Consider the following 23,049-nt stretch of genomic DNA (forward strand, 5'->3'; position numbering starts at 1 on the left):
ACATAGCGAAAGAGTTCATTTTAAACCTTTAGTATATTTAAAGATTATTTAACTTTGGTTTCACTCTTGCACTACATTGTTTCTGTAAAGGCACTATTTGCTTGCTTAACACCAGTTTTGAAGGGCTAACTGGCCAATGCTGGGTTTCAGCAAGGAAAGTATTGTACAGTGGAAGAAATTCCCGGTGGTTTAAAATAATAAGCGGACTAAAATTAATAGATCCTCAATTCGTTTCAGAGGAACAACACAGCTGCTGAGGCACCATAACTAATATTATTAATAGGCCATCCATCCTGGGATGAGCTTTGGAGACGGTGGTTGAGAACATTGTGATATCCCTGCATTTGCAAATTCTACTTCCCTTTCCTGAAACGTTGCTGCATGTATGTGCTCACACAGAGAGAACCACAAATCCCGCTCCCTCTTTTGCACATGCACACACGCCGCCAGAAGATTGCATTTGCAACACTCCAGGCCAAACATGCTCACACAAACATGCTCTTGAAATTCAAAGATATAGCCATGTTAGTCTGTAGAATCAGTACATAGAGAGATCTTGTAGCACCTTTGAGACTCACTGAAAGAAAGACATTGGCAGCATGAGCTTTCGTAGACTTCAGTCTACGTCCAAAAGTTTTGTGTGCCGTTTGAGCCATTCAATCCTCCAAGTGCAGAAGGAATGATCAAGTCCAGCCTTTGTCAGCCTGGTGACGCATTATCTACCTGAGGATGATGGGAGCTGTAGTTTTATCTACTTGGAGGGCACAAGATTGGCAAAGGCTGTCCTATATGCTAAACAAATCCTCTTTTTCAGACCTTCATCTCTTGGAAAGGCTGCCAGCTTCTTCAGTGAGTCTCTACTACCGTACACAGCTTCCTCTCTGTGTGTTCATAAATCATGTGCTGATTTCAATAGTGTACAGAAGGAAGGTGCATACATATGCATACAAACCCCTTCTTTAAAACAGGAACAGAGACAACGGGATGCGGATCACTGATCCAAAAGACCTGCGAACAACAGACTTGACTGAGTGCCTTCCAAATCAAAATCCAGGCAGACCTCAGTTAAAGCCACTGAAAGCAAAGTTCCTTTTTACAAAGTTTTTTTATGCTTATCCAGCCCTCTCTTTTCTTCTCATCATCTGTCTTTCCAAAAGTTTTGTTTGTTTGTTAATTTTAGCAACATTGGCATTGGAAGGATGGAGACTTTCAGTATTATGCTCAAACCACTACATGGCGCTGGCCCTCTGACACTGTGAATACTTAAACTGTATTCAGAGGAAAGCATCTAAAGGCATAACTCAGTTATGTTTTATAAATGTAGGTGGGAAACAGTCAGTCAAGAATATAAATAATAACTCTGTCTAAGGAAAATAACAGGACAGTGGCAGATCACTTTTTGCACTCTTCTACTGAACTAAGAGACAAGAGGAATGGGTAACCTCTTTTCTACAGCCGGTGCTTTGCATTTGCACACCTCCTTTTCTCCATCTGCCTAGAGGATTTTGCAATTGCTCCCTGGAAAGACCCATATGCGAGCTGCTCTTGCAAAAGAGTCCAAATCGCATCTCACTCTTGGGTGGCCAACATGTGCAGCAACCAACAAGGTAGTTGCTACCACCTTCTCCATCCATCACCAGCTTGTGTGAAGGCCAGTGTAACCCTTTCACAACATCTAAGTTCAGAAAAACATCAGGGCAGGAGGAAAGCCATGAGATGCTCTCCCAAGGGATGTGGTACCCAAGGCAGAACATTTACAAAGGGCTACTCTATATCACCTGCCTTGGGCACGATCCAGTCAGACATCTGAACCTTAAGAGGAGCAACGTTGGACCAGAACCAAGGACTATCTCTAGGCTGGACCATCCCCACGGCTTTTCCATTGCCTCTACCACTATTTGCATCTAGCACCACTTTATATATTCAGAGGTATATTCCAAAACCCAAAATTATCCAAATGGGTAGCTGAGATGGTGCCATCTTTCCTTTTTATTTATTAACTGCTGGGAACTTCTGTTCAAAGGGATTTACTTGTGACTAAATGGAGGACCTTTGCCAGGAGGAAGAACACTGCTGGAGAATATTGCACCATGTGTAATTCCACTTTGTGCCGTTTGCAGAAAAAGCAGTGCTTCATTGGCTGCATCCAGATTGCAAAAATGATCCAGTTTGACACAGCTTTAACCACTATGGCTCCATGCTATGGAGTCCAAAAGTGCCGCAACCAACGACCATTCCCAGAATTCCATAGCATGGCACCATGGCAGTTAAAAGCGGTGTCAAAGTGGGTCATTTCTGCAGTCTGCATGTAGCCAAATGTGGCGACAACCAAAGGAAGTGCAAAAGCAGAGTTCGAATCCCTCCATTAACTCAACCTTGGACAACCTTGAAGCAGTCGTTGGCTGCTTTCTCTCGGCCTAATCTAGCCAAAGATAAACCAGGCCTGTGCGTTCTGCCCCCGAGTTCCTCCAAAGAAGAATGAAATACAAATGCAAGAGCCAGATTAAAAAAAGAAACCTGGCAAGTTTCAAGGTGCAACAGTTCTATTTTGGGCTTGTCGCTGGACAAAGGCTGAACAGCTCTTTCAGATACAGAGAATGGTCCTCCAAAGCCAGAAGAGAGACACCAAAAAGAGTCACAGGAGACAGAGCTCACCAAACAGAACAGGAGGCTGCAAGGGGTTTTTGAGCATCAATGGCCCTAAAGAAGAGGACGAGAACTCATTTCATTTTTAAAAACTTGTTCTACTACTACTACTATTACTAGTACTACAGTACTACTATTAATACACTACCCTTTTCCCAAAACTGGGACTCAGGGAGGCTCCCAACATTAAAGACCAGTGCAATTAAAAGCGTACAGAAATGGTGAATTACAACAAAATTAAATTATCGCAGTATTCAAACATTGCATGTTAAAAGAGAGTAGAAGAGATGCTACTTTGCTCTCTCTGGTGGTGCATCACCCATCCCATCATCCCCTGTCCTCCAAAAAAGTCTACTCTATGCTCTCCATGGTGCAACACCCATCATCCTCTCTCTACCCCCCCAAAAGAAGATTCTAGCCACTGTTGGGAAGCATACCACCCATCCCATCATTCCCCTTAAGATTTGACACTGCACACTCAGCAGTCACACCACCCATCCTATCATCCCCTCCAAGATCTTGCTCTGCTCTCTCAGGTGGAATACCATCCATCCCATCCTCCCTCCCAAGATCCTACCCTGAACTCTCAGAAGGTGCACAGCCCAGCCCATCATCCTCCCAATATTTGACTTTGCCCTCTCCGGCTGACCACCACCCATCCCATCATCCCCCCCCCAAGATTATGTGGAGTACGGTGCCTTGGAAAGTGGTGGAGGTCTTGAAACAGAGGCTGGATGGCCATGTGTCACAGGGGATGCCTTGATGGAGAGTTCCTGCATGGCAGAAGGGGTTGGACTGGATGGCCCTTGGGGTCTCTTCCAACTCTAGGATCCTATGCTTCTATGAGCAAGAGCTGTTCAACAGTGGAACAATCTCAGTTGGAGAGTGATGGGGTCTCCTTCTTTTAAGCAGAATCTCGATGGCCATCTGTCACAAGGGATGCTTTGATGGGGAGTTCCTGCATGGCAGAATGGGGCTAGACTGCATGGCCCTTGTGGTCTCTTCCAACTCTATGCTTCTAAAGAGGCCCTCCCTTGCCCTCTGGGCAGTGCCACCTCCATGCCATCACCCCCTCCCCAAGAGATGCCCCTTGGGCTGCAGTGCCACCATTCACTCACCGGGGCTCTGCTGCATGGCTGGCTGGGGGTCTGACTCTGCAGCAGCTGGGTGCCTTTCGTTCCGGGTTCGCTCCGCTTGCCCTCCTCCTCCTCCTCCTTCTCCGGAGCCAGCCCCGGATGTATGGCTGTCTATCTGCCGGGGAGAGAGGAGCCAGGAGGCTGGCGCTGCAGGAGGATGGGCAGGGCGATCCCTGGGCAGGGCCAAGCAGCCAAGCACCACAAAGCCCCTCATCCACAGCCCCAGGGTGCAAAGGCTTGCCAAGCTCCATCAGGCAAAGAAGAAGAAGCAGCAGCCCAAAGTCTCTTGGGCTGCGTCTGCACTGCAGAAATAATCCGCCTTGGCACCACTTCAACTGCCCTGGCTCCATGCCATGCAAGTCTAGGATCTGGAGGCTGTTGTAGCACCAGATCTCAAAGGCTTTCCCAAACTACACCCAAAAGTGGTGTCAAGGATTATTTCTGCAGTGGGGATCTGTTTTAAAGTTTTATCCACACTGCAGAAATGATCCGGTTTGGCACCACTTTAACTGCCCTGGCTCCATGCTGTGCAGTTCTGTAGCTTTGGGAGCCATATTAGCCTTCTCTATAAGAACAGCACCGCAGCAAACTGCAGATCCCAGGCTTGCGCAGAATGGAGCCACGACGGTTAAAGCGGTTGCCAATTCGCATTAATTTTGCAGTGTAGAAGCAGCACAAAGCTTGCCATTAAAGTGGTCACAAAGAAGCATTAACAGGCATCTTTTTACTTTCGGGATTTCAGCGACAACAATGCATTTCCGATATCACTTTATTTGTGCAATTGCGTGTGATGACCATCTGTGCAGCTACTCACCATTTTGACTTTATTCGCACGATGCTTGAAATGCGCTTTAATCCCTCTTTAATGCTGGAATTAGCCCTAGTGTGATAAACTCCTAAATCGGATTCTGATTGCAAATAGATTAAGGAGCAACTGTTAGTTTGCCTGGTTTGGGATCTTGTTCCATTTTAAAATGTGTTTATACAGTTTTATCTTTTTAAATACGTATTTTATTCTTGTAATAGCCATGTTTTAACACTGCATTTAATTTCGCAATGCATTTAATTTGCAGTGGCATTCCATTTAATTCCTTTTTAATGCACCTCTGTTCTGTTTTCAATTGTATTGTTCTCTTAATATTGGGAAGCCGCTCTGAGTCCTAGTTCCATGAAAGGAGTGGGATACTACTACTACTACTACTACTACTACTACTACTACTACTAATAATAATAATAATAATTTTCTATCTAGAAAGGACTCAGGAAAACTAGAGACAGGGATTATAGGCCCTGAGACCTGGCCACTTTAACTAGATGCTTAGGTTTTGCACTGATGGCTCCATTTAAGGTCAATGACAAGATTCCAGCTCCAGTTCCCTTCAATTGAATTTCCATTTCCCCATTTTGCCAGGCTCTGAAAGAAACCACTATGTCCTTTTTTTCCCTCCTGGGAAAATTCAACAGACTAAAACATAAAGCTACAAGTCTCCTTCTCCTTTCTCCTAAGTTCCACATTGAGCAAACCTTGGGCATCTTTCGGGGCATCTTGTGACTGCCTCGCAACCAGATCTGAAACATTTTTTCTGCCCCGGACTCAAGTCAAATGGGAAGAAATCACACAACTTGTTGCAAAACTATTTATAGAGCCTGGAAAGCTGGCTGCTTGCTTCCCTACCAGAAACTCTCCTGCTTTGCAACAGCTTTACTATAAGGGTTCTGTGGGCCGGGGCAACTTTTCCTACCTCTGTTGCCATTGCTGTGTGCCTTCAAGTCATTTCCAACTTATGGTGACCCCAAAGCAAACCTTATGGCAACCCCAAAACAAACCTTATGGCGACCCCAAAGCAAACCTTATGGCAACCCCAAAACAAACCTTATGGCGACTCCAAAGCAAACCTTATGGCGACCCCAAGGCAAACCTATCCTGGGGTTTTCTTGGCAACATTTGTTCAGAGAGGCTTTGCCATTACCTGAGGCTGAGAGAGTGTAACTTGCTAAAGGTCACCCGGTGGATGTCCATGGTTGAACCAGGGATTCGAACCCTGGTCTCCAGAGTCCTAGTCCAATGCTGAAACCACTACACCACGCTGGCTCTTTTTCCTTCCTAGGTTTTGTTAAAGACATAGGAGCTGGGCCTGTAAAGAAAGTGGCAACCTTGCATTTTGAATATTATTTTTCGTGGATGTGGTGACGAACCATTTCTCTTCATCTTTGCCACAAAGCTCTTCTCTGGTAACATGGCATTATGGTAACATGAGCGAATGAACTAACCTACTGGCTCTCAATGCCTTAAAATTTGCCATCAAATACAGCCCCTCATTTGATTATCTGCAAATTTAATGTACTTTCTCTGCATGCTTCCAGATGACTGGCTCTTAGCGCTCCTCATCCATCGTGATAATGCAGCAGATCCCACCTTTCCCTTCAGTATTTTGTTTCCCCGCAAAGGAAAAAACCGAGCAGCACCAATGGAAGCCAGGATGATCTTTTTCACAAAGCCCAGCAGCAATTGCACAATAAACCACCTCACCTGGAAGCAAAATGTATGTTGTGTTTCCATCCCATGTTAAGCCTTGCATTTGCTTTTTCTGTTAAACAGAGCCCTCAAGTGGCTATGGACACAGGCTGCTTACTCCTCCATTCGCCTGTCAGGATAGCTCCAAAAGGGAGGGGAAATATTAATATTAATAGGCTTGGCATTAGGCTGTTATTAATTTTGCCTTGTCCTCCTTTGCGGTTAGGACATCTGGTCACCCTGCGCTCTCTCAGCCTCAATGGAAGGCAATGGCAACCTCCTCTGAACAAATCTTGCCAAGAAAACCCCAGGATAGGGTTGCTTTAGTGCCGCCGTAAGTCGGAAACGACTTGAAAGGGTGACGACAAATTATTAATTTAAATAAACAACATGTTTGGATGCCAACTGCTGCTCATGTGTGACTCCTTCTCTCCTTTTTGGAAATCGGGATCTAACATGGTACTATCGTGGTACAACACAGTTGTAAAAGCATGGGTCTTGCAGAGTGCAAAAAGGTATCACAGAGACATTGGAGGATATCACACGACTGGATATGTTGCAAAACAAGCAAGCAAACAAACCCAGTTGCTCACAAGACTTGTTCACCTTTTTGTGCTTTACTGTAGAAATGTCCCATTCAACAAAGGACTACACTAGAGGAAAATGGATCTTGCAGGAAAATGGGATCACATTCCCCACTAACCAAAAGTGGGGGGGGGGGAGAAAATAAACTTAACTTCTCCATCTCTAACCCTCAAATAAAGAATGTAGAGACCTTGTAGCACCTCTGAGACTAACTAAAGAAAGAGGGTGGCAGCATGTGCTTTCATAGACTTAAGTCTCCTTCCTCAGATGCATTTGAACAAAGTCTACGAAAGCTCAAGCTGCCAACTTCTTCCTTTAGTTGGTCTCAAAGGTGCTACAAGGTCTCTCTATATACTGAATCTACAGACTAACTTGGCCCTATCTTGAATTTGACCTGAAATAAAGAACAAATAATAATCATAGCCAAATTGGAAACACATTATTTTTATTCAGGCAATGGAACATGGAGGAAAATATATATATATATTAGTAATCATTATAATAATCTCATTTGTGGGAGTATAGCTCTTACAAATATTCACCTGACATAGAAAAGGGAAATTGTCATACATATCAAATGCGTGAAGGTTACATGTGCCCACTGTACCAAGCAAGGCTGTCCTTGGCCTAGACGTGGAGGTCCTTTGCCAAATGGCAAGAGGAACCAAAATAACAGTCATGTTAAGGTGAACATTTAGTGGGATGCCTTAGTAACAGATGAGTTATTGGCCATTTTGTACTGGCAGACAGCAAGAACAGTGGGTTTATAGGCAGGCTCCTTTGTGGAAGGGGCTTGATAAGAGTTGGCTGCAGAGAGAGAAAGGCAGGCTTGGAACCAGCAATAAGCAAAATTGCTCACGTTTGGGTCTGGAGTTACTTTGGTTCTGGTGCAGGAGTGGATAACATTACTCTTCCAGATACTGTCGGACTGCACATCCTATGGGTCCTAACCAGCATACCAATGGTAATAGTTGATGTGATTTGTCATCCAACATCGAGGACGAGGGAATGTTCCTCTAATCTACAGAACCTTATCCCACGAGAAAAGAAAGTGGAAACCAAGCCAGAGAGTAGTGGCTTTCTTTGTGCCTTACTGCATGGTTTTGTAGCGCTTTAGTTCTTCCGGTGGGAGAGGGCTGTAAAAGCACCTCTTTTGTTTAGTAGGACAATCTGTTTGACAAAAGATGCCCCGGTTGTGTTGCACAGAGAGGCGGGATATAAATACATATTATTATTATTATTAAAAGATGCGCTTTTACAACTGTCTTCCATGGGAAGTGAACTGAAGCGCTACAACATCATGCGGTAAGAACGAAGGAAAGCACTATTCTTCATTTCCACTTTCTTTTCTCGTGTGATAAGGCTCAAAATCTATTTACTAGACATTGGTCTGATATCAAGAAAAAGTCCAATGGATCTGAATTTTTTTTTGTCTGGACCAAACCCAGAAATGTCACTGAGGAACAATGTGACTCAACCAGGTAAATTTGCTAGGCATTGCATTGACTAGGTTTAATCTGGGGTTAAGTCCAAAGTGTACATCGTGCCCTGTCCCAACATTAAAGGCCCAGTTCCATATTGCGACATTAAAACCACAGCCTGGAATTAATTCACCCCAAATCAATTTGTTCCCCATAATTCGTTATCGTTTTAACAACAATTTCAGAGTAGTTTCAGAAGTTTATTTTTAATTGCTTTTTCATTTTACCATCACCAATGTTAATGGGTTGAATGACAACATTATACATTAGTGCAATGTGTGTGTCTGTGTGCATTTTTAGTGATATTTTAAAAATACAAGTAATGCATCACCAAGATGCAGTTAATGCATAACAAAGCAAACGAATTTACAGTGGACACGAAAATAATTTAACATTTCATCAGTACATTAGTATTGTGTGGGCTTCAATCCCTATGTTTCCAAATCCTAAAAAGCCCCGGCTTTTGTGTTCAAAGGCACAGATAGTGGCCTCTTTACTTTGCTATGAATATTCATTTGTCCAATGGGGAGAAGATGATAGGCCTGCACATTACACATTACAGAAATTAGGTTGCATCTGCCTGCATTTTCTGCTCACACGAGAACTAAATGGCAGAAACCATTTCAAGGTACCTTTGCAGCTAAAAAAGAGGTAGCATCCCATGGGATAGCCCAGCAGCAAACCTTGTGTGCATGACTGTGCTAGAAATGGCATCTTTGCTGCATCAAACCGCCAGCCTTCGAGGTGATGCACATGGCACATGCACAATAAAAGCAAGGCACAGTTTGCCATATGCTACTGCAGATACACGCTGCCTTCAAACCCACTATCAGGAGTAGCTAGTAGTTCTCTTTCCAATCGTCTTGCAAAGGTTATAGACAGGCAGAAGCAATAGCCCTATAAGGATAAAATTATAAGGACGAAACCAGCATGGCCTTCTGCTACTCCAGACTGCTTTGAGGTGCAACAATTCTACAGATTTAAACCACACGCACACACACACCACCCACTATATAGAACTATAACCATTATATATACACATTATATATATATATATATTTATATATATTTATACATATATATATATTCCAATATCTGCACAAACTATAATAACCATATTATAGTTAATAATGTCATTCCTTAGGAATCGTCTTCACCCACATTTCAGTGGCATGCTTGAGAGGCACACAAAACGAGGGAGCATATGGCACTGTGTGCTTGCAGGAGTACACACCCACAGATGGAAGTGCTACCACCGAATACCCAGCAAAAAAAATACACATTGGAAGATGGATGGCATTCAAATCACAAGTCCCCTTTCCTGTAGGGTCAAGAACGCCTGACCATGGCACCTTCTGGACGTGTTGGAACATAAACAGGCAGAATGGGGGGAATAATGGGAGTTGTAATCCAACACATATGGAGTGTGTTGCAGTTACTGAAAGTGAGTTCAGTCATGGTAACCTGCCAAAGTGATATGCAGGATCATTGCTTTACAGCACCCACGACCAATTCCACAATAGGACAGGGAAGGAAGCCTTCAAAACCCTTTATTCTTCACCATAGACCCCGGTCGTACAGTTATTGCCAGAATCTGCAGCAATGCCAGTTCAATTTCCTGAAGCCAGCATTCACCTTCAGAATGAAGCAGAACTTGGTTAAATAACTGGAAGTCACTTCCACTCACGACGTCAAGTTCTGAGTAAGGTCTCTGAAAAAGGGGAAAGCTAAATAAAGGGGAAATGCCATCCCAGAAGTGATGGTTTTCCATTAGGGGGGCATTTTTAAAAAATGGTGCAATGGCTTTTGAAGACGCATCTTCTGAGGGAAGCCTGGGGGTTGCAAAATGCCCCAAGGGATCACACGTGACCTGTAGACCACTGTTCCCGTACCCCTGGTGTAGGGTAAGGCTGTAACCATGTCATGGGAATGACTGGTCTATCTGGTATTGCGCTGATAGGAATCTGCCATGTGCCTGAGATGGAGAAAGGCCTCCTCTTATACTCAGTCCCTTTTTCTGCCAAACTATTTTCAGATGAACATGAGATCTGGTGGAAGAGAGCACTCAAAGTGTCATCTTTTGCACCTTCTCATCACAATCCAGGGATGGGAAAAACGTGCCCACCTTTTGGCATGAAAACCTCAGCATGAGGAGAACTCCGTTTCACAATCGCTGGCGAGGAACAGAGCTTGCAGAAGTTAATTATTTTCAACATACCTCCCAGAACCTCCCAGTCAGCATGTCTGCTGGGTTCTGGGAGCTAAGAGTTTTTTAAAAAGTAACTTCTCCAAGCACTGACAAGGCGCAGCTTGGCAGCCAGGATAAGAGGTGTGGGAGAAAGCAGAACATTTGACAGAGGCGTTCCACCCGAGGCATATACAACACCTGAATAAACAGAAGACGTTCCAGAGAGCTGCTTCTCTGGACAGGCCTGCTCTTTCACCTTGGAAGGAAAGGTGTTTGCATTTTTGATCTGATGAAGAGCCAGCCCTCTCCATACATTGAGCCCTCAGCATGTGCCTGGAAGCCATGGGATGGGCGACATGAAAAGATCTGGCTGGAAAATCAGAGAGGCAGCCTAAACTTCTTCAGAAGCACCTCGCCAAACTACAAGGGCTAGAATCTCATTTGGAAAAGAAAGAGAAAACAAACCGCACGTAGTTGGGTTTCTCGGGATTCCCAGATTCTTAAGTGGAGTGCATGTGAAATTTACTACAGGCAGAATAGCAGCATGTGAACATCCCCAATAAATGCCATCAAAAAGGAGCATAGACCTATGGCTTTGGAGGATCTGTTTCATTCTGGCTGTTGGGAAGGATGCAACATGTGCCGATAGCACCTGATCAAGACAAATCTCAAATCTGTAGGCAGAGGGAGAGCTCCCTGTTAAGCAAACTGGTTAAATATATATACCTGGACCCAGCCAAAGAATGCAACAACTTAATGTCAGCACGATACAAGAAAGACCTAGGGAGACTGTAAAACTCCACAACCCTTGATGCTTGACCCTGGCGGAGAAATCAAAGTGCTTCAGTGATTTATCAGTGGAGACACACCTGAAGAAAATGCAAAAGGACGTTTAGGATGGGACATTTAGAAGATAAATGTCTGGCAGTTACACCTTCTATACAACCATCATAGCATCTAATCCAGAAAGGAATCAGACATCATTTTAAATTATCCTACTTGTGGGACGGATTTTCTTTATTTTTAAGTCTGAAATTTTCCCAGAAGTTGGTGCGGATGGAAAGTTGCCAAGGATGCTAACTATACAGAGGTTTATACTCCTGATTCCATCAGCCAGCTTCCAAAGAAGTGACATTTTAGATTGTGTTAACAGGGGGATAATTTTGTTTGCATATTTCTGAATGTCTAAGGGCTGCTCCTATTTACCTTGGAAGACCCTGCATTCAGGGAAGCATGCACCCTCCTCAGGGAGAGAAACTGTCCTCATTGAAGTGCATTAACTCAGAGACAAACTCCAGCAGGGAAACCATGTTGGTCCACCGCCACAAATATAAAGAGCTGCTTGGCACCTTGAAGGCTAAGTGATTTATTATGGCATTGTTAGAATAAGGAAGGGGCATTTAGAAATCTCAACCGGAGAAGACTCAAAACCTGACTTCAAGGTGCCGTAAGACGGTCATGTATGTTTACAAAGATGAAGACAGGCACTTCCTTTCGATATGGCCAATCATGGGGCCTGTTCACAATGTACAATTATAGTGCTATGATTCCACTTCAACTGCCATGACTTCATCCCTATGAAATCCTGGGATTTGCAGAGTAAGGGAAGGACATTTGGAATTCTCAGGGCTTGTCTACATGGACAAATTACCCTAAATTACCCCTACATCCTGTTTATAGGATGCTAGGCCAAGACTCCAAATCGGATGCCTGCACTTATTCAGGGCTTCCTTCCCTAACCTGCATTTAAATAACTAATCATTTGCTGTGGGTTTTTGGCTCTCTCTGCAGCAACAACAGTGTCTGCCTTTACTTATGGTCCCTGCGAGTTGCCCAGTGCAGCCACTGTGGGCACAAGTCCCTCTGAGATCAAGTGCCCAGCATCAATGGCATGGCTGGGCACCAGGCAAGGCACAGGAACCATGTGGGAAAGTAGCTGCCTGTTGTTCACTGGAAGAGTCAAAAACTTGCAGCAAAAAGAGAGCAAGTAAGGGGGAAATTTGGGGGGATTTGAGGCCAGAGTACTCCAGGGTCAGACCAGAGTATTCCAGCAACTGAAGACAAGTCTTAGCCAGAGAGCTCTAAGGCCTCTCCAAACGACAAACTCCGATGCAACCATGGCAGTTAAAAGTGGAATCACAGTGCTGTAACTGCGTGGTGTGATGGGGGCCATGGCTATTACCTAACTCTCCTAGGATTCAAAATAAACATTAATCGGGGTTCTACATGCGATCTACCTTAGGGCGGATCCAGTTGTTGCACAAATGTGTTTGTGCTGGTTGCACTTTTTTGTGGTCTCAGATATAGTTTAGCCGATGTGACCCTTTGCTGTGTGGACTGCAACCTCAAGACAGTGACGCATCAGCTCAGGTAAGCCACATCTCATACAGACCCCTTCCTGACATCAAACTGCAGGCATTATCAACAACAGCCCCTTTTGTGGGCTGGAGACTCAACAGAGCTGAGTGGCTGTTTCTCAGTTTCGTTGCAGCAAACACATCAGCCACATTTAGACACAGCCTCCTCAATACCAGTTGGGACCATACAGTCAGGACTGCCTGCAAATAGCAGGGGGCATAAATGGAGCTGGGGAATGATTTGGAGTAGTATGATGATGAAAATTGAGGACAGAGGAGAACCTCTGGGCCTGGTTCTTGCAGGCAGCTGAAAAGAAGCAAGGGGCATGTGCTTTTCTCTCTGCTGCCGGGAGGAGGAAGAGATTATTTGTGGAAAATAAGGCAAGGCGCTTGCTTGAAGATGCAGATAGACAACGGGAAGCAGCCAAGCATGGTGCTCCGGACGGAATGGATCAGTCAGTCTTTCCCAACTTGGCAATCAGCTCATCGCAGATCTTAGTCAGCTCTTCTATTTCCTGATTCTAAAACAAAAGAAGTAGTAGCAAAGAGCTTGTAAGAAGGAGAATCTTATTAATATATGAGTGTTTCGTTGATGGTGTGTGTGTGTGTGTGTGTGTGTGTGTGTGTGTGTGTGTGTGTGTGTGTGTCTATAAAATTTTCAGGGATGTTATGCCTTACATTGCGGCTGCTTTGAAATTATCACTGCTGTACCTTTTGCTGAAGTGCTCTCTCCAGTGATTCCACTTTCATTTGTTCTTTTCGGAGCCCGGCATGCAGAGCTGCGCTCTCAGCTTTGGCCTTGTTACGTACCTGAGCAATTTCTTCATTGGCTCTACATTGGAGTAGCAAGAGACACACAAAGAGAAAGACAGGTATACAGTATTTTTAAATGACATGATTTGCTGCTCTATAATAAATTCACCTGCTTAGCAGAAGAATGATCCCCCAGTTTGGAGCTGAGGAGTTTCAGCCCCAGGATCTCACATCAGCAATACAGATCCCTCCCCCTGTGGATATTGAGATACTTTGACTTCCTTTGCACCGTTGCTTCTTAAAACATCAGCTTATATTAGAAAATGTAGTTGCAGAGAAGGCATCTAAGTTGCTTTCCTTCTGTGTCTCTGGGAGTATTTGCATGTTGTATTAAATCATGGCTTAGCACTAACTGCAAGAGCAGAAAAGAGTAAGTGCAAGTGCAAGGCCTCTGAGTGCCTAGAGATATCTTACTTGTCTAATTTCTCTTCGGCATGGATTTTCAAGGCCTGGTACCGCTGTTCCTCTTGCTTGACCCGATTGAGATAATCCTGGGCACATTTCTTCAAGGCTTCTTCATTCTAGAAGACAGAAGTTGGCAGAACAGAAGCATTTAATAATAAAAGACAGAAAAGGCATCTATTTGAGAGGACACTGGGATGAGAGCTTCTAGGAGCGCCTCCTGAATCAATTTTGGAAAAGTCTCCCAGAGGTTTACCAAAACCAAAAACCTCTAATAGGTGCATATTGCAGTCTCCAGAATCATTCTTCAGTTCAGACTGAATGTGAACAAGACCCACAAGGAATGGGCCTTTGGGTTGCTTTTGAGAAATGGGAAAGTAAAATAATACTTTTAAATGCATCGTGTCACCTTAAAGCATGAGGAATGCTGAAAGGAACAATATGGATGATCACATGATCCCCACCTTTGCCTTAAAGACTAACACATTTATCTAAGTTTCTGTGGACTGCAGTCCATTCCATCAAACAGGCAGACAGTCCACAAAGCTTTATTCCAATAATAATTTGTTAAGCCTTGAAAGTGTCACAAGAGATGGCAAAACACGACAACATCTCATTCAGTCTCTAGCAAGGGATGTTTTCTGTTACTTGCTACCTGACCTTCCTAGCAGGAGATGCCAATGATTAAATCTGAAACAAGAGGCTCTGTCTATATTCCCCCCTCATGTGCTCAGCATGTGTAACTATGGCAGTTTCTTTACTCTTGCTTTATAGTGTTTCTAATACAGCCATTCTGGACCAAGAATGTATAGTAAGCTGGGTAGAGGGAGAAAAGGCCTTTTAAAATAGATGGATGACCTTCTTAAAACCTTCCAGGACTCCTTTCAAATTCTCATATCTCCTGAACAGGTCGGAGAGGGACCTTTCCACTGAATTCAGGTCAGACAGCGCCTGCTCCTTCTCCATTGTGAGTTGCTGGAGACTCTTCTGGGATGCCATGTTGGTCCGCTGTTCATCCTCTGTGAATTCAAAGGTAAAAGGAGAATGTTTAAGCCTGGTTGGAATGGAAAACCCTCTAGTAGCAGCCAGGGGTCTTCTCCCTATCCATGTCTGACTCCAAGATCATGGGATAACACAGTGTTAAAAAATCCAACACAGAAGCTCCTAAAACGATTTTGTACCACCTGCAAGTCTTGGACAATCCTGTTCTCCGTCTCCACCCTTTCTAGGAATGGGGAAAACTTCTCTGATTTGATTTCACAGAGTTTCTCCTAATCCAGCCTGAATTTTATTTCTGCCCTAGCTTTGTATCTGGTGGTGAGACTTTGTCCGTTCTTCCCACAGTGAAATTTGTGCACATCTTAGATAAATTGTTTTTCCTAAATTTGTGAGCCAGCATGGGGTAGTGTTTTGTGCATTGGACTAAGAATCTGGGGATCGGTGTTTGAATTCCAGCTCATGTCAGAAATGACTTGGAGGCACACAGCAATAGCAACACATTTATTTCTGCATTTCAGATAATTAATCCAACATGTTTACACTAAACAAAGTGTTTTTTTCTGTGTATTTTTAAAACTATGTGCATCTCAGCCACTCCTATTTTAAAATGTGGAACTGGGCATATTTGTTTCAGCCACTGGGCTGACTCTATTTTAAAAATGACTGAACTGGACAGAAACAAAAGGCCTTCAACAATAGCAACAAGGTAGGGCTACGTATCCTTCCTGCCCCTCTTATTGTTCCATTTCTGGTCCACTTTTGTAATCTGGACCAGAAGAGAGAACAGGTGCATCACAATGAAGTGCAAAGACAGCAAACAAATGACAAGCTCTCAGTGTTCTCTGGAGAAGGACAGAGCAACCGAATAGTTGGCCTTCTTTTCTTTTTAACCCACAAAGTCACTCACCACTGGACAGCTACTGTTTGCTAATGGCTTACCGATCATCTGGGCGATGGTCTTCTCATATTCAGCCACAATTTTCCTAGAATGAAAGAAAAAGCAGGGATCATTATTTCTTTCTACATTGAAACAATCCCTCCGTATGCCCCTTATGTCCTTAACAGACACATTTGATATTGCTTGTCTTGCAGACATCTTTGTCTTGAAATGCATCCCAATGCGATTCAAGAAGATTGCATGCATATCTGCTGCACAAGTTTACAGTTGTCATGTTAGAGGTGGCAGGTTTCACTTGGCTACCTCATTTCCAGGACCTCTTGCCGGCTTCCTTCATATTTCCGCTTCCACTCATTGGCTTCAATCTCTTTAGAAATGATCTAGAAGGCATAAAACGAAACCATTTCATTGATTAATAAAATCTTTATTTATTTACTAGGCTATTTCAATGCTCCCCTATATGGAAATTATATAGTCATTTTTGACTTATGGCAACCCCAAGGCGGACCTATCATAGGGTTTTCTTGGCATGTCTCTTCAGAGGGGGTTTGCCATTGCCATCTTCTGAGGCTGAGACAGTGTGACTTGCCCAAGGTCTCCCAGCGGGTTTTTGTGCTTGAGCAGGGAATCGAACTCTGATCTCCAGAATTGTAGCCCAACATTCAAACCACGATATCACACTGGCTATCAGTACACAGGGCAGCGTACCTCAATGCAAGCAAGTTAAAACAATTTAAAACTCTACAAATCATAGGATTCCATAGGATGGAGCCATGACAGTTAAAGTGGTATCAAACTGCATTAATATGGTAGTGTGCCAGGAGCCCATAACATTCCTGTTGATGCCCACTAAACTTTGACATATATTTTAAAGAAAAGCTTCCAAATCTCACCATGTTGGGACCAATAAAACTGGTCTAGGACCCACTTAATTTTCTCATTACCAAAGAAATATTCTGCAATGCATCTGTTTCTGCAGAACTTTCAAAAGTTACTTTTTTTGAATTAGGGCTCTAAGAATCCCCCAGCCATCAAAGCCAAAGGGAACGGTTCAGGGAGCTGAGATCCAAAAGAGTGATTTTTCTACCCTCTGGCTGTGTGTGGTTTCACAACCCAATCCTCCCCATCCTCCCAAGACTATTAAAAATTCCCGAAACTGTTGACAGCCTGACAGAATCAGGCTATAAGCCCCAATGGGCTGGCCAGCCTCTTACCTCTTCTCTGATCAGAGTCAGAACGGCTGTCTTATCAGATTCACTGAGGCAAATGGCATCCAAGGGGCTTTCAGCACCTCCAATTATGGTGCCTGGCATCGTTCCGGGTGCCTTCTCCAAAGCACACAGTTCAGAATTGCCCTATGGATTGGGTCAAAGAAGAATACTGTTAGATTTTTCCTAAACTGGTTATGCCCATCCCAAGGGCTCAAAACAACATATAAAGGGGGTATTGCAGAAGTCATGCTGAGCTGCGTCATAACCATGAACGCTATGATTTGACCAATACCTGAAAGTATTGAAAATATTTAAGGATTGGAAGCAGAGGATTTGGGACAGCCTCCTTAATGTTCACACAGGAGCTTTCTGGCCCTTCAATAAGTGCCATCCCTTGCAACAAGGGACAACCCTATTTTTGTTTCTGAAATCTGCAAACCAGCGTGACCCGATGTCCTAACTGCAAAGGATGGCAAAGCATCGCAAAATGTAGAACATTCAAGAAAAATGTAGGATTACAAAATAAAAGCTGAAAACCTTTATACATAGTCAATTCGTGCTTCTTAGTCATGCTCACACTGGAGGACATTTTGGAATTCCTCCCGGATAGAAGGCTGCAATGTCCTGGAAAAGGAGGCTATCTGGTCACTCTGCTTGACGACAGATGGACATCCTTGTGGTCCATCTGAGCCTTGCTGTTCCAGCCAAGTGCAGAGGCTCAGCAGAACTGCCAGCAGAGGGCCTTGTTAAATGCGGTTCATCTTGCACAGTGCTTATTTTAAGCCTGGAGGTGAGTTATTATGTCAACATTTTGCAAATGAGAGGCAGGTGCCCATCAGGCCACCATCAGTCAGACCAACCTTTCCATCAGCAAAGTTCTGACAACGGTGGAGATAAACAGCTTAAGACCTAAGAAGCCCCATTTTAAGGTTTATTCTGTGTTCTCTTTTCACAATGGTTTGCATGATTGTGTTCAGAGTTTGGAAATGTTACCTTTTGGACTCTAGTCCCAGCTGGATTGGAGACACAATATATAATCTCTCATATAGATAGATAGATAGATAGATAGATAGATAGATAGAAGCCTAAAAAGCCCATATGGATGTATTTGCTTCAGTTTTCCTCCCTGGAGGAGTGAAGTTACATTTCCGCTTACCACTATATTGTTGGTGTTGTTCTTCTCTGCCAGACTGCATGATGGATCCTTCTCAAAACCTAAAACACAAAGACACAAGCAGATTACAGCTGGAGACCCAGGAGAGAGGTAACTGGAATAAAGAAGCAGCCGCCTCATTTCTGTTTTGAGCATCTTCACTATGGGGTGTCGCAAACAGACTTGAACTCAGGATGGGGAACTGTAGTGAGGCTATTAGGATCTTCTGGAGTCCAGTGGAGGGACCCTGAAAGCATTTCTCCTATGTTTTTCGTTCCATCTCCCCAGGCCGTTTATGCTCGCACTGGAGGACAGGAAGTGACACAGGCTGCATCTGCACTATAGAATTAATGCAGTTTGACACCACTTTAACTGCCACAGCTCCATGCTCTGGAATTCTGGGATTTGTAGTTTGGTGAGCAACCTAGCCTTCTCTGTCAGAGACCTCTGATGTCACAACAAACTACGAATCCCAGGATTCTGTAGCACGGAGCCACAACCATTAAAGTGGTGTCAGAGTGCATTATTTTTGCAGTGCAGATGCAGCCATAGTAATTTAAAATGGCCTAAGGGAGAACAAAAAAGAACAAAAACGCTCCCCATAACTTCAGAGTGTGTTTGAGAGCAAAACAAAGGGTGTGTTTTTACGTCCGGGTGCAGTAAAGGGTGCTGCTTTCTTTGTTGTAAGTACTTTGTAAGAGGAGGAGGAAGAAGAGGAGTAAAATAAAGCTGATTTCTGCTTTCTTGAGGTGGATTCTCTGTGGAAGGGGACGTCAGACCCTGCAATATCTACACGCAGGACTGAGTAACAGCTGTTTTGTCTCCCCTCAGAATGACAAGAATGTGAGCCTCCTGCTAGCCAAAGCTGGCTGAAATGAATGAGTTTCACATATCCTTTTCTATTCTTATCGCTTGGGCAAATAAAGACCCTCTCCAGTTGCAAGCAAAGGATAGGGAATTTGCCTTGGAATGCCTTGCAATCTGTTTGTGGACTCAGCCATGGAGGAGGGAGGCTTCTCCTGCAACCCTTTATTTCTCTGCTTCAAGCATTTCCACAACTGCTTCTGCTTCCAGGAAACTTCCCTACATCGATCTGTCTGCCCAAGAAAAACTACATGTTGCAAACAATCCTGGATATGTTAAGCAGGGTAACTAAAGTTTAGACTACAAGCAGGAAGAACACTAGAAAGGGTGTGCATGCTCTGACATTAATTTTAGGCATCTTCCTGTCACTGTTCTGCTTTAGGTCAGACACCGCATGCTTTTACCCAATGCAAAATGGACCCAGAGTTGCTCTCCCATTTACTGTCATGTTATTCTCAAAGAAATTACAATTGCATACTCTACTGTTACAGTTAGCCAGCCTCCCTCTCTATCCTCCCACCCTTTGCCTACTAACTGGTGCAATGCATATATGGGAAACTCACTCTGGTCCTTCAGATGTTGGACTACATCTCCCTAGCCAGTTGTGAGGGATGCTTGCCTCTGGTATAAACTATGACAATATAGTGGGCTACTTCATTGCCATGACATTTCCACGTTTGGACACAGCTTTAGTTTAAAGTAACAGAACATGTGTATGGTTTGATCATGGCCTAAAAACACTAAAGGCACCAGATCTCGCCTGATCTTGGAAGCTAAGCAGTCACCCTGGTTAGTACTTGGATGGAAGATCACCAACAAATTCCAGGTGATGTGGGCTATATTTCAGGAGAAGGATCCTCTGAGGATCCCTTGCCTAACAAAATGGTATGAAATTCATGTGGTTGCCATAAGTCGACAGATGACTTGAAGGCACATGCATTAATATACCATAGATAAATATCACAGCATAGATTGCAGCATTAGATGCTGCTGTGAGTGTGTCTGAACTTCCATGCCAACTTCCAAGGCTGTTAGGTATCATGGATATTTTTGTAGTTTCCAAGGTCCCTGGATTCTAGTATGTATGCTTGCTGCAATGTCCAGTAAGGTTGTGACACATAAGATATGGTTCTGAGGATTATTGGGCTTTCATGCATTCATAATGAGCAGCATCCAGTGTCAAAAACCCCAAAGGATCTGTCCTCCATCTCTCCTTATTTTGGTCAATATGACAAGGCACTGGCCACAGGCTGGGACACAAATCTTTCAGGAATGTTGGGGTAAGATCAAACGGTTATTGGCCTTCTACAGCCTTCCTCATCCTTGGGACCCCCAGTGTGTCAGTCACGCTTGTTGCATACGATGGGATTTGTAGTTCACCTTCTCTGGAAGTGCTAGATTGAGGAAGACTGCAGTGTTGGCTGATGGCCTTCCATGTCCCTGTAGCAGTGAATCTGTCTCAGGCTTTGAAAAGTTTTAAAAGAACTATCCAAGAGGCTGAACAAATTTAGGGATAGGGACCAACATCTTGGAGAAAGCCTTTAAAGCATGGATTAAAACATGGAGTGGGTTGACATGGGACTACCCGCTGCTACTGGAAGGCTGACTATCTTAATCCATATCTTTAAGACAAGAGAGAGAAACAGAATGATGAAATAGAGAGAGAGAGAGAGAGAGTGAAAGAGAAATGCTTCCATACCTTCTTCTGGGGATGAAAACGTATGATTTATGGCAGACACGGGAACATTGGAACATTCAAAGTACTCCAGGTCTTCCTCAGTCTCACCTTTGGCCTCCGACTCAGCTGGCTTCTGGGTGGAGGAGGTAGAAGCCAGCTTCTCTTCATCAGTAGCGTGCCCATCCCGATTGGAAAGGTCTGGGATTTTCGAGATGAGGGCTGCTTCATCATCCTCCTGCATGAGCAAAGAGACAGTTAAAAAACAGCATCCAGGCCTTGGTTAAATACTCCCATAGTATTCAGTGGGAACCTGGTCAGTCTGATCAGCAGGCTTCAAACCTTCCCTTTGTGGCTGAAATCCACAATTATTTCTCCATAGCCTCCAATGTGGCATAGTGGTTTGACATTGGACTATGACTCTGTGTGCCCTCAAGTCACCTAACTCTGGAAACCATGGTTCAACTCCCAGTTCAGTCATGTAACTCACTGGATGACTTTGGGCTCTCAGCCTCAGGAGAAGACAATGGCAAACCTCCTCTGAATAATTCTTGCCAAGAAAACTCCAGGATAGGTTCATCTTAGTGTCACCGTAAGTCAGAAATGACCTGAAGGCACACAACAGCAACACTGCTACATTCACTCCTTCCCCACTGCAATGTCCTTGAAACAAAGACAAATGCACCCCCAGATAACTGGATCACATCACTGGAAACGACTGGGTTACACTGCAAGGTTGTCATACCCTTCCCTATCTCTCTTGCAACCCCAGTAAAAAGGGGGTTTATAAACAATGGGCTACTTGGCAGGGCCACTTTAACTCATGCTCATCGGGTTAGCAGTCCATTTCCACCCAGTGAGGAGAAACGGCTTTAAAGTTATCCTGGGAGCTTTCTTTCCCAAACAATGAGTGGTCAGTCATTTCTGTGCTACGAAAAAATGAAATGCAGCGGCAAACTCTGTTGTTTGCTCTTATTTGTCATCAAGTCAGCTTTGACTTAGGGGACCCTATGAATGAGAGATTTGCAGGAGGCCTGCTCAGCATTGGCTCAAGTCTTGCAAACTCAGGGCTGTGGCTTTTTGAGTCAATCCACCTGCAGTGCAGCCTTCCTCTTTTCCTATTGCCTTCCAGTTTCCCCACCATTATCATTTTTTACAACAAGTAATGTCATCTCATGATGACGCATCCAAAGCAGAATAGCTTCAGCCGAGTCATTTTGGCTTCCACTGAGCACTCAGGCTCTATTTGTTGTTCTAGGACCCATTTATTTTTCTTTTTGGCAGTCCATAGTATCTGCAGCACTACATTTCAGAAGAACTGAGACTCTTCCCTGTCAGCTTTCTTCACTGATCGGCTTTCACGACATACATACCAAATGGGAATAACATATACATAATGAGATATCTAGGAGAAGAGACCTAAGTCTAAACATGAAATTCATTTACGTTTCATATATACCTCAAACATATAGCCTGAAGATAATTTTATACATTATATTTTAAATAATTTTGTGCATGGAACAAACTTTGTGTACACTGAACCATCAGAAAGCAAAGGGGTCCCATCTGAACCAATGTTGGAGCATTTCTGATTTTGAAATTCTGGATAAGGGAGACTCAATCTCTCCCGGAAAAGGCAGACAGTTCATGGTTTACCCCTTACCTGAGAACAAATATCCAAAACCAGGGATTGTGTTTCGTATTTCTTCACTTTGCAGCCACTCCTGCAGAAACAGAAGGAATTCAAATCAGTGCAAGATGATCTGTATTTTGTAGGGATACAAATGGGGTAGGTGGGCAAGGAAGGGCACAGGCAAAAAGAGGGAGGCTAAAGCATAATGAAGGGCAGGTCCAGAATTGGCATCCACTTCACTCACATGGCAGGTTCAAAAACTCAGCAAGGAAAGCAAGCCACTGCCATGTCCTTTCTCAAAGCAGGGGATGAAAGTGTGCAGAACAGCATTCTGTGCTCAAGAGCATTTATTCCTTCAAAACAGCCAATGCTCTGACACATTTGTACGCATTATGCAAGGAAAAAACAAAGCCATCACTGAGTCATCCAGTCCTGTATAGCTGGATATCCACCCGTACAATACACACACAATAATACACACTTATCACACTCA

At 43.9% G+C, this 23,049-nt stretch overlaps 2 protein-coding genes across 3 annotated transcripts in view; both read right to left on the reverse strand.

The window, feature by feature from the left end:
* The window catches only part of PLEKHA2 (pleckstrin homology domain containing A2), a 40,184-nt gene extending 36,322 nt beyond the window's left edge, over positions 1–3,862 (reverse strand). Inside the window, exon 1 of one of the 2 annotated variants that reach the window (XM_042477623.1) lies at positions 3,765–3,862. The gene's annotated coding sequence lies outside the window, so the exon portion shown is untranslated. Of the gene's footprint in view, positions 1–565; positions 683–3,764 lie in introns of those variants that run through there. The other variant, XM_042477627.1, reaches the window with a different exon arrangement.
* A 4,680-nt stretch (positions 3,863–8,542) lies between these two features.
* The window catches only part of TACC1 (transforming acidic coiled-coil containing protein 1), a 41,943-nt gene continuing 27,436 nt past the window's right edge, over positions 8,543–23,049 (reverse strand). The window contains 10 exon segments of the mRNA XM_042474398.1: positions 8,543–13,429; positions 13,620–13,740; positions 14,136–14,242; positions 14,982–15,142; positions 16,062–16,105; positions 16,324–16,400; positions 17,235–17,375; positions 18,388–18,446; positions 20,948–21,161; positions 22,587–22,647. Coding sequence (XP_042330332.1) covers positions 13,361–13,429; positions 13,620–13,740; positions 14,136–14,242; positions 14,982–15,142; positions 16,062–16,105; positions 16,324–16,400; positions 17,235–17,375; positions 18,388–18,446; positions 20,948–21,161; positions 22,587–22,647 — 1,054 coding nt within the window. The 3' untranslated portion in view covers positions 8,543–13,360.

The sequence above is a fragment of the Sceloporus undulatus genome, chromosome 6 (genome assembly GCF_019175285.1).
Source record: "Sceloporus undulatus isolate JIND9_A2432 ecotype Alabama chromosome 6, SceUnd_v1.1, whole genome shotgun sequence".
Lineage (NCBI taxonomy): Eukaryota > Metazoa > Chordata > Lepidosauria > Squamata > Phrynosomatidae > Sceloporus > Sceloporus undulatus.